The 12,046-nt window shown below is 40.5% G+C and overlaps 1 protein-coding gene across 1 annotated transcript; it reads left to right on the forward strand.

Moving 5' to 3' along the window:
* The first annotated feature begins 376 nt into the window (after positions 1-376).
* On the forward strand, positions 377-11,089 carry CRIP1 (cysteine rich protein 1). Its single transcript, XM_007438857.4, has 5 exons — positions 377-711; positions 6,694-6,788; positions 7,325-7,382; positions 9,208-9,255; positions 9,381-11,089. Exons 1-4 carry the CDS (start codon positions 672-674, stop codon positions 9,246-9,248), a joined length of 234 nt encoding a protein of 77 aa, XP_007438919.3. The 5' UTR covers positions 377-671; the 3' UTR covers positions 9,249-9,255; positions 9,381-11,089.
* Positions 11,090-12,046: the final 957 nt, after the last annotated feature.

Raw genomic sequence — 12,046 nt, forward strand, 5'->3', positions numbered from 1 at the left:
TTCAACAATGAAACAGCCTGCCTCTGGAGGAGGTGGAATCTGGTATTTACAGAGAGGCTAAACCTTTTTTTTGTCACGATGCTGTTGTAGTGAATTGTGCAGGAGGGTTGACTCGATTATCTGCAAGATCCCTTCCAATCCTTCCATTCTCTGATTCAAAACAGAACTTTCTGGGTAACAGTGTTTTCCACTGTTGGAGACAGTAGTTGACAAAAAAGTATAATAATAAATTTCTAACAATAATATGACAGAGCTACACAATTGTTTGATCCATTTTATTCTCTTTCAAGATGCATTCTACCTGCTACTGAATTGAAGCTACGGTTCTTTGAGAGCTCCTGCTGTTTTCCGCGGACTTTCCTCCCTCCTCTTTAGAAGGCCCCTCCTAAGGGCAGCCTCACCAAGCTACCTACCCATCCCGGACCTTAATTGTCAAGGGCGCCTACGGGCGACCAACCAACAGAGCCGCGCCTAAAAGTGATTGAGCCACCGAAGGCAGCAGCGACCCGAACGCTGCCGCTCCAAGGGCGCGGTCCTGCCTTCCCGCTCTACTGCCCACGCGGGCGTGGCCGGAGGTGGTAAGGCGAGATCTTTTCTGCGGGGAGCCTCCAGTAACGGAGCTCACTTGCTTCCTCGTTGCACCGCTGACTGATTGCGCCCTCGACGACGCCATGCCCAAGTGCCCTCGTTGTCAGAAGGAGGTCTATTTCGGTAAGGGAGCTCTTCCTCGCTCCGGGGCACACAGCCAGGGTGGAGAAAGCAAAGAGGGGCCGCTGTCTGGAACCAGTTCCGAGAAACACTTCAGAGACCAGGATTTGGGTCTCTTCTGGGGTCAGGGCAGAAGCTCCAGAAAGGGCTTTTCTCCGGGTCCAGCGTTACGCGTGCTAGGTAACAGCCAAGGCTGATTCAAGACGGAGATTCTCGGCGGCCCTCCCGTCCTGGTCCCCCTCTCTCGAGGCAAAGTTGGTAATGGCTGAAAACCGGGCTTGGGGCGCTGGAAGGGTCCGAGAGCGTCCCAGATCCTCCGATGTGTGGGGCTGCCCTGGGAGCCCGCTGTGGGAAGACAGACAGACAGACAGACAATAGTTTGACGCAGGAGGAGGGAAGAGGTTTGGAGTACTCTCAATTTGTCTAAACTGCTTTGCGTGCTTCCAGCTTCTCCTCCAGGAATGCTTTCAGTTGCAACTCTATCATTTTGAGCTTGATGAGATGTTATCCCAAACTGAAATTGTAAAATGACAGAGGAGAACTCTGCCTTAGGGGAAGTGAAACATTCTTGCAGATGGGCAAGAAACTTGTTCATATACATATGTGCTAAATGAGCCATTCAAAGAGAAAACTGGAGAGTTTCTCAGCCCTGGAGAATTGGTGACAAAGTGCCAAGCTAGGTAGACCAATGTTCTCATAGGATGCAGGGTGAAACAGAACACCAATCTGAGTTTAGTGGTGTAGTGTAAAAAAAATGTAAGAGGATACAGTACTTAGTGGATTTTGTTCCCAAATAAGACTGCAAAAATTCACTTGCAGCCACTAGGATTTACCTATGTTCTTTTTTCAATTTCCAGTTTGATTTTATTAATATAGACTGTAAAAAGTAGTAGTCTGCTTTTTGTGGAAATCGTTAAAAGGATAATTTTAGCAACTCATGTTTTATGCAAAACATCTCCAGTCACAGACTTGGCTGAACAAACTTTCCCTACTCCAGTGCTGTCCAGGAATACCGGATCTACAGCTTCCAGAATTCCGTGTTACCTTGCTGTCTGAGCATTCTGGGAGTTGTAGTATCAGTTCATGCAGAAGGTGCCAGACTTTGGGAGGTGGGGGGTGGGTGGGTTCTAAATATGGGTTGCAAGCTTTCTATCCAAGGATAGAAGAAGCCAAGTTTGAGGGTTGGAAAACAGTGTCCTTTGATTGGATCTAGAGTCCAGTTGGGGCTATAAACTCGTTACCATGAAAAAAATGAAGTATATCATGGTTTATGCTCGATGATCACTTTATAAACATATTTCCCTGTATTACTGTATGGAGCAGTCAGATGATACAAAATTCACTGAAGCCAATAAGAACCAGTACTAAAATAGCATAATCAACTGCTCTGGGAGATACTCCAAGGGAGAGCATATGCCAGAGGGTATACAGGAAACTTTAGCCCTGAGAAAGACAAAAGGACAGAAAATAAGAAGAAATGCTAGTTGGCAGTTGCTCTCTCCTGAGTTATAAATTCCAGGCTTCCTTAGTTTCTACCAGCAGGAGAAGGGATACACTATTATGATTCAGATTTTTCATGCTCAAAATATAGGTGAATAAATGAGTTAAGCTTGCAGATTTCATAATGCATAGAATACCCTAGATTCTAAGGACAGGAACAAAGGTTCTTCACTTATTTAATTAATTTACATACATGATGCAGTGCTGTAAATTAGGCAACCAGAGATGTAAGAAGTTTAATAAAAAACGAAAAGACACTAATAATGGCTAATGCTACCTTTTGTTCACACAGTGCTTTTGATTTCAACTTCTTAGTTGTTTGCTTAAGGTGTAAAGCTAAGGTTTGCTTAAGGTGTAAAGCATAACAAACATCCAGCAATGCAGTTCTTGTTTTTAAAAAAAATTATGCAAGGGTAATTAAGTAGGAGGAATACCAACAACTGAAGAAGAGGAAAGCAAGTTAAACGGAATGATTAAAATCAACACAAAGGCTTTCCAAATGTTGTTAATAGCAAACATGGAATGAGTAATTCTCCCCTGACACCATAAGCATTGGCTAATGGCTGCAGTTCCTTCCTGAGCTGACTTGGTCCATTCCATACTAGCTATTTAGTTTTGTTTTTTTAACTCTCTTGCTAGGGGTAAAAAATCCCAAAGACTATCCTTGTCACAATGGAAAAAGCAGGACATTTTTTATGTTAAGCATTTTGTTTAATCTCTGTAAGAAAATTTAAACTGAGCTGGAGTGTGGTACAATGCATGGATACCCATATGAATTATCATGTAAAGAAAAGGGTTGTAAAAATAATCCAATTCTTTCTCCAGACATTCAAGGCTACATATTTATTACTGTTCTTTGGATCATCAAATTGTTGTGGCAGTATACCATGATTGTCTTCAATGTCCAGTCAAGCCATGTGTGAACTGAGCAAGCAGAACTGAGATAATGTTGAGTTGCCTGTTGTGCAGATAAACACGCTCAACTGAAGGAGTTACATCTACATGATCAGTTCTCAAATATCTATGAAAATGAATATATCAAAATAAACTCTTCTGGCTAGTTCCAGACATCTATGAAAGCACATTTCAGGAATCTGTGAAAGTACATGTAAATGTACCTTTCTCACTATAAAGAGCAAGGTTGTTCTTCATCTCTTAAACCAGTTTGGAACAGATAAGCAGTGTTTTGGCAGCTTTCAAAACCATCTATCTGCAATTGTCCAGTCCACACAGTGGTATTTCTATTTTAGAAACAAAATTATCTTAATATACAAACAATGATGGGAAAATTTGAATCCTTGAAAATGGTTGCAATCCTGAGGCATCTGAAGAAAAGGAGACATTTCTCCATCCTTCAAGGGACCCATAAGTCATTCAGAATTCAAAAACCAGTATCACTCTCTTCCCCCCCACCTTTCTCTTTTTAATATATAAGATACCAAGCAGGGCTTCTCCTGCAGTAATTTTGGGGTATTTATTATTTTTAAAAATCTATTTTCAGCTTTGCTTTAATTTTTGTTTTGTTTGGTTACTTGGAGAGTCTTAGACTAAATTGAGACAAAAATCAACTTAGTCATCTTCTTGTCTTACCCAGCAATTTTTTCTATGGCAACTGTTATCCTGTGACTGCAATAAAAGAGGAACTGAATTGTACACAGATTTTTAAAAGGCTTAGAACTACTTTTTCTATTTGAAGCACAGTAGATACATTAGAAATATCGTTATCTATAATGAACAGTGTTATAGAAATACTTTAAATACATAAGTCCCATTGATAGTATTTCTGCTCAAAGAATCTAACCAAAGTTTCTTTCTACATGAATGGTTTAAGCATCCTCAGAATTCCCTTTCACACTAAATGTATTAGTTGGTTATCCAATTGATGCTGCAACTTCCAGGAAATAATTGATCTGTTCTTTCTCTTTGCTCCCTTTTTTCATGCCATAGATTTTTTTTCTCCTCAGAATAGTGTTCTACTTAACATCATTCACAGGTCAAGATATCTCAGAATGCTCTTCCTTTCCTGGAGCAAGGTCCTTCTATGATTATAGGCCTTATGACTTCATTACTTCAGACTCATCTTCTCCATAGTAGTCAGAGTTATTTCTCAACTAGCATGGACTGTCAACTTTCTTTCTTTGCCCACCCACCATGTAGCAGTCAGCTGGCTTTTGATTACTATTAACTCATTTTCTTCCCAGAACATTTCCATTCAGAATACTCCACATTTCATGACATAGTCATCTTACTAGCAACTAAATGACTTCTGTGCTGTTATTTACAGCAGATAGATGATGGGCCGGGGCTATGAGAAATGGGGTTTTTAAAATTTTCTTTCTGTGGAGGGGTTGGTGACTGTGCATGCACATACTGCCTGCCTGCCTGCCTGCCTGCCTGCCTGCCTGCCTGCCTGCCTGCCTGCCTGCCTGCCTGCCTGCCTGCCTAAATGATAGCAAAGTAGTATTGTGGAAAGGGAAGGAGGAAGACTGTTAATTGAAATGGCTTCAACATAAAGTATAGTCAAATGATTGATGGCAGCAGCACAAAAGCAAGCAAACTGTTTGAGTTTACTAAGTAGCCATAGTAAACTCCTACATCCTTAGCTTGGAGTTTACATACAGTGGGGCAAAAAAGTATTTAGTCAGCCACCAATTGTGCAAGTCCTCCCACTTAAAAAGATGAGAGAGGCCTGTAATTTTCATCATAGGTATACCTCAACTATGAGAGACAAAATGAGAAAAAAAATCCAGAAAATCACATTGTCTGATTTTTAAAGAATTTATTTGCAAATCATGGTGGAAAATAAGTATTTGGTCACCTACAAACAAGCAAGATGTCTGGCTCTCACAGACCTGTAACTACTTCTTTAAGAGGCTCCTCTGTCCTCCACTCGTTACCTGTAGTAATGGCACCTGTTTGACCTTGTTATCAGTATAAAAGACACCTGTCCACAACCTCAAACAGTCACACTCCAAACTCCACTATGGCCAACACCAAAGAGCTGTCGAAGAACACCAGAAACAAAATTGTAGACCTGCACCAGGCTGGGAAGACTGAATCTGCAATAGGCAAGCAGCTTGGTGTGAAGAAATCAACTGTGGGAGCAATAATTAGAAAATGGAAGACATACAAGACCACTGATAATCTCCCTTGATCTGGGGCTCCATGCAAGATCTCACCCCGTGGGGTCAAAATGATCACAAGAATGATGAGCAAAAATCCCAGAACCACATGGGGGGACTTAGTGAATGACCTGCAGAGAGCTGGGACCAAAGTAACAAAGGCTACCATCAGTAACACACTACGCTGCCAGGGACTCAAATCCTGCAGTGCCAGACGTGTCCCCCTGCTTAAGCCAGTACATGTCTGGGCCTGTCTGAAGTTTGCTAGAGAGCATTTGGATGATCCAGAAGAGGATTGGGAGAATGTCATATGGTGAGATGAAACCAAAGTAGAACGTTTTGGTCTAAACTCAACTCGTCGTGTTTGGAGGAGAGAGAATGCTGAGTTGCATCCAAAGAACACCATACCTACTGTGAAGCATGGGGGTGGAAACATCATGCTTTGGGGCTGTTTTTCTGCAAAGGGACCAGGACGACTGATCTGTGTAAAGGAAAGAATGAATGGGGCCATGTATCGTGAGATTTTGAGTGAACACCTCCTTCCATCAGCAAGGGCATTGAAGATGAAACGTGGCTGGGTCTTTCAGCATGACAATGATCCCAAACACACTGCCCGGGCAACGAAGGAGTGGCTTCGTAAGAAGCATTTCAAGGTCCTGGAGTGACCTTGCCAGTCTCCAGATCTCAACCCCATGGAAAACCTTTGGAGGGAGTTGAAAGTCGTGTTGCCCAGCGACAGCCCCAAAACATCACTGCTCTAGAGGAGATCTGCATGGAGGAGTGGGCCAAAATACCAGCAACAGTGTGTGAAAACGTTGTGAAGACTTACAGAAAACGTTTGACGTCTGTCATTGCCAACAAAGGATATATAACAAAGTATTGAGATGAACTTTTGATATTGACCAAATACTTATTTTCCACCATGATTTGCAAATAAATTCTTTAAAAATCAGACAATGTGATTTTCTGGATTTTTTTCCCCCATTTTGTCTCTCATAGTTGAGGTATACCTATGATGAAAATTATAGGCCTCTCTCATCTTTTTAACTGGGAGAACTTGCACAATTGGTGGCTGACTAAATACTTTTTTGCCCCACTGTACTAAGCTGAGAAAAATTATCTGAAGGGTATGGCTTAGCAGGACAGCACATTCTTTTCATGCCATTAGTCCCCATGTCTGTCCCCAAGTTCTCCTGTTAAAAGGGGATTTGTTGGGAAGGCTGGGAAAGACTCCCTGTCTGGAGAATAGCTGTTGGGAAGACCATATCAGGCAGGGGTGGGGCACTTTTATTTGGCCTTAGTGCTTTCCTCCTTTATGGCTCTACCTTTTTCATAAATGTTTTTGATCTATGTCTAATGACAGCTGAAAAAGTCACTTCCCTGGGGAAAGATTGGCATCGACCATGCTTGAAGTGTGAAAAATGCAACAAGACCTTAAGTGCAGGTGGCCATGCAGAGGTAAGTGGAGTACATGAAGAGATACATGTCCTTGGCTATGGCTTGAAGAACAGTTTTGCCCTATTTCACATAGCTTAGCTAATATGTAATTGTTCTTTTCAATGTGTTCCTGTTTCTTATGTTTAGTTATCAGCCCTGGCATTTACCCATATGTGGGATAGAAATAATGCCACATAAACTGTTTTCCTATACCACTTTTGGGATCATGTTCTTCAGTAAATGGCCATGTTCTCTAGTGATGCTTGGAAAAAAAATCTGTGCAGACAAACTGGAGAGGAGAGACCATAGTTGAGATGTCTATCCATATGAGAGGGAACTATAGGGGCAAAAGCCAGGCCTATGGCTCTTAATGTTAGCCTGTTTACACTGCAAAACACCTGCCTGTTTAACTTTGGGGATGAATAAACTGGCAACTATGAGACTTTGTGTCTACCTCCAACCTCAGAAGGAAATGGTAATCCAACAGAAATGTGAGTAGACTCCATCAAATATTATTTGTTTATCTTTCCTTTGAGATATTTCTCTTCTTTCTACAGCATGATGGGAAACCTTATTGCAACCATCCCTGCTATGCTGCACTGTTTGGACCTAAAGGTAGGAGTCAGCCGGAAGATGTTATTGTATAAGCCACCTAGAGAAACTCCAGTGACAGAGATAGAGGGAGGGAGGGAGGGATGGGGAAAGAGAGAGAGAAAGAGATTAGCATTTTTTTTCTTTTTGAATAATGCAGTAACTTTTTAATGGTATGCCTAGTGCTACAGCAATCTCTGCTTTATGCAAGATGTTCATAAGAGGTAAAATCTGCCTTGAATCTACATTTGCTAGTTTCTGTCCTATATAAATAGCATTTCTATCTGGCATCGTTATAATGTCACAATGTCAAATTGCCTCATCTGAAATAAGTAGAAGTTCACCCATTTTCTCTGAGTAAGACTTTATAATAGTAAATTTGTTCCATGCCATTGACTCATTTGTTTGCAAGTCTGCATAACAATGTGTACACTATTTCAGGTGCACTTCTACACATCTTGTGTAAGGAATGCTTCCTTATATAATGTTTTTCTATACACATTTTGAATTGAGAACTCAGTCGTAACATTTGAAGCACTGCTATTGTAACATATCTGAGACATTATTCATTCTGAATTCTCTGTGTTTGGGTTGAAAGCATGCAAAAATCTTGGATAAATGTAATACTTTAGCTAATCATTAAATATAAAATATTTTATGTAAAAGCTGGCTACTAAATAATAATATATAGGGCAATCCTGTGTTGTACTGCAAAATGCTCCAGCTTTCTAGCAGTTCTGAAGCCCTGGCAGTGCATATTTTCATGGTCACTATTTTTCTGTTGTCTTAATTTTTCTTATCCTAAGCTATGGGAAAGAATTTATTCAAACCAGGCCAGCAGCTGTTCTAAATTTCCCCTGGGTCAGTAGCAGAGCTGAAAGCTGGGGAGGATCTACAAGTCTTTTGCGCTCCCACCCTTTGCCCAATTACTTCTATAAGATTTTAAGGCTTTCTAAGGGATTTCAAGACATGAGAAATCAGATTAGCGGGGAAGGATGAAGGGAGGAAGAACTGTATGTCAGTTTTTCCTCTCAGGAGTTGGATCTGTCTTAATTACCTTGGAGAGGGAACTCTACCAAATCCTACAGGATCCAGTATTTTCCCCCCTTATTCCCCCTTTCAGATAAGATGTGAATATGAGGTTTGGTATGAAGCTGGAAATCTTGCTGTACTATAGATAATTTACACTACTTGGCTGAAGTCCTGGAAACACAGACAAATATTAGCAACACTGATGTGTTCTATTCACCTTAGAGGTTAGGGTTAGGGTTAAGCTTGCCAAAGAGGAAGCTTGTTTTGATAACAATCCATGTTTTGCAACAGTACAAGGGATTGGAGGTAAATTTTACAAAAGATAGAAATGACAAAAGGCATGGCAAATTTCTGCAAAGTAGGATTTTTCAACTGTTAACACTGAGGTGGCAGATTCTCTTTAGTGTGTTTTCACCAAGACAATGTCATAGAAATCTTGCATTTTTTCAGGTCATTGCTAAGTTCTTGTTGTCAAATTATGAATATGGCAGTCTGTTGTAATTTAACAGGAAGCTTCAGTCCATTTAAATATACTCTTCTCACCTCACTACAGAAGAGAGTGGGCTATAATTGACCCTACCCAATACAGGAAAAGATTTTTCTCTTTATATCTAGAAGATATCACAGAAAAAACATCAGCTAAAAGGTCTTACCTTTTACCATCTCTTTTCCTGATTTTTTCTGGCTCATCAGATAGTGTAGGAGCCTAAGTTCCCCTAGTATCTTATCTTAAAGTGGAGGAGAAGCACTTGTCATGGACTGAGAGATGGGGAGGTGCCATTAAAATCTATAATGCCTGACATTAGTTTTCTTTTAGGGTTTGGCCGTGGAGGTGCTGAAAGCCACACTTTCAAATAAAGCTTAGGTAAGTGCCTTTTCCTTAAGTTTCTTTTGATAGGCCCACTGATTAGAGAGGCCAAATGTGAACTAGCCTTGTAGGCTAACTTGTTCTTTTTGGTTTTGCTCATAATGTTCTCTTTTCCTCCTTAGGACTGGAAGGATGAACTTTGCTGAATCCAGGCAGGAGTTCATAAGGAGTACAACCACAATGTGTTTTTCCCCCTTAGAATTGAACATAATAAAGACTTCAAAAAGAGAGAGAGAGAGAGAGAGATGATAAATGAATGGGAGTTTCCTGTTCACATCAGTTGAGAAATATAATCATGTAGAAACTGGAAATAATGGCACTGGCAGAATCTTAGGAAAGCATGCATCAAAAAAAATCTAAGCCTGCTTTTAGATCTTTCCTTTTATTCTGGTTTTTCTAATTTACAATTACAGGTTTAAATCAAAAGAAGCTTGCAGAGTATCAGTGAATCAGGAAATGAACGTTAAAATGTGGTTAATATTTGCTGATATTTTTTAAGAATCACTATTTCAGAGGCTATCCAACACTGCCTTCAGAATTGTCTTTAGTGAATTCATGTGAAATGAACACTTATTGCACCCAGTGAAACTTGCATTCTGAATTTATAAACTTGAAACTCAGATTGAAGCCCATTGTGGAGCAGTCAGTTGATTGTACAATCAGCAACCAAGTATGTAGTCTGCCAGGACACTGGTGTATATTTATGTTAAAGCAATCCCAGAGAGGCTGGCTGTTCATTTTTACTTAGCTTTAGCAAGCTATTTAATTCAGTGGTACCTCGGGTTATGAACTAACGAACTTTTCGGGTTGCGACCAGCTCTGGCCGCAAAAATTTACCTCGGGTTACGAACTGGATCCGCGGCCATTTTCCGCCCGTTCCACGTGGTCCGCGGCCATTTTTCCGCCCTGCCGCATGGTCCGCGGCCGTTTTTCCACCCGACGCGTGGTCCGCGGACGCCAGAACGGATTAACGGTAATTACATTGAACCTTATGGGAAAATTTGCTTCGGGTTGGGACCAAATCGGGTTGCGACCAGAGTCACGGAACGAATTAAGATCATAACCCAAGGTACCACTGTATACTGTGCAGTATGTAAATCTGGGATATAATTTGCAGTGGAAAACAAGTGAAGGGGATGTACTGACTGTCCCTTCTAGCTCCTTTTCCTCAATATATTTTCCATACCTATATCTGCAAACTAGCAAGTCTAGGCCACTGGTAAGGTAATATGGGTAAGTTTGACTCTATACTGAAGCTGAAAATAGCAAGGCTGGGACAGAGTACCATCCAAAATGGCCCCAAGTACACAGTAATGTAGCCATGTTTTAAGAGATAAAATATATATGTGGCATAGGAAGACAATTATGAGATTTACTGATACTTTCATTTTGCTTAAAATAACCAGATTATGTGAAAGCAGTTGGTTCCAATTTAAATGAGAGCTATTGTGCTGGAGGAAGGAAATTATTCTTTCCCATCCAGTGCAGTTTTTCTAATTTAAACAAAAAATAGATACTCAGTGAAAGGATGCTTCCATTCTTCTTGTAAAAGAAAAGCAAAAGACAAACACAAAATGAAGCAGCTCCTGATTGGAATTTTAATATTTGCTTTTCCTGAATCTTTGGCCTTCAGATGTCTCTGCCTTGAATTGACTGATAGGATTTTCTTTAGCCCTTTCACTGTCTGAATCTCTTGGAATTGCATTTGCCTCCATTTGCTCCAATGTTTATTTGGGTTCTTAATTTAAGAAAGATAGGGAAGTTATTTACAAACAGATTAATGTGTGCTGCTTGCTAATTGAAATAAAAGTGCATCTGAATTCCATCTCCACTAATAATTGTTTAAGAAATTTGTCAAATGTTTTAAAAATACCCAAAGAAAGTATAATTGATACAGATTTAGTAAATTTACATAGTGGATTATATTTAATACTACAGGCAATAAAGACAGGACAGCAGGAATTTGTAGCAGATATTTACGTGTCCTCAGACAAAGCATTGAAAATGAAGATTGTCTCAGATAGATCCATTCATCCCTCATTATTTTCCCTGTCAAACAAAATCAATATTTTACTCCATTCTAACATGGGTACCTTGACTAGGACTTCTGTAGGCTCCGCAGATGTTCTGTTTTGCCTGGAAGTATTTCCTACCATGTCCCTCATGCCTGTTGGAGAGTTTGGAATGTCATTTTTGTCTGAAACCAGGACATTACAACATCTGCAATCAGTCTACTCTCTCTATACCCAAAGGCTTCTCCATGTATCACAGAACCACCAGTCACATTTTGTGAGAAGGGCGGCTATATAAATATGATAGATAAATACATTCCAGTGCTTGTGTATGAATTATGCACTCTCCTACCTATCCAATGGGCTTCCATGTGAAGGTGTAGCATCATACCATATGAGAGCCAGTTTGGTGTAGTAGTGAAGGTGCTGGCCTAGAAAGCAGGAGACTAATCTTGTAGGCATAAAAGCTGGTTGGGTGACTTTGGGCCAATCTCTCACTCTCAGCCCAACCTAACTCAGGGTGGTGGCTGTGAGGAAAATAGGAGGCAGGATTATTAGGTATGTTTGCCACCTTGAGTTATATATAAAAAAGGTGGGATAAAAATATAATAATACTACTGAACTTGCAGCTCCTTTAAATAACTTTCGAATGGTGGTTTTGGAGGCATGCCATTTAGGCTTCTTTATGCGGGTTTACTGTGATATCTTGATCAGGAGGATGCTGCATCACAGGACTTTCCATCACATGTTTTACCTCAATCCTCCATCCCTCTGAC

The sequence above is a fragment of the Python bivittatus genome, unplaced genomic scaffold, assembly GCF_059951505.1.
Source record: "Python bivittatus isolate LINGU-HERP-01145 unplaced genomic scaffold, Pbiv_v1 ctg000700_np1212, whole genome shotgun sequence".
NCBI classification, from domain to species: domain Eukaryota; kingdom Metazoa; phylum Chordata; class Lepidosauria; order Squamata; family Pythonidae; genus Python; species Python bivittatus.

What these genes read in the sequence shown, in the direction of transcription:
- CRIP1 (XM_007438857.4), top strand. Translation starts at nt 672, where the DNA reads ATGCCCAAGTGCCCTCGTTGTCAGAAGGAGGTCTATTTCG. An exon ending in TCAGAAGGAGGTCTATTTCG is followed by an intron (nt 712 to 6,693) that starts GTAAGGGAGCTC and finishes GTCTAATGACAG; the next exon opens with CTGAAAAAGTCACTTCCCTG. An exon ending in TGCACTGTTTGGACCTAAAG is followed by an intron (nt 7,383 to 9,207) that starts GTAGGAGTCAGC and finishes GTTTTCTTTTAG; the next exon opens with GGTTTGGCCGTGGAGGTGCT.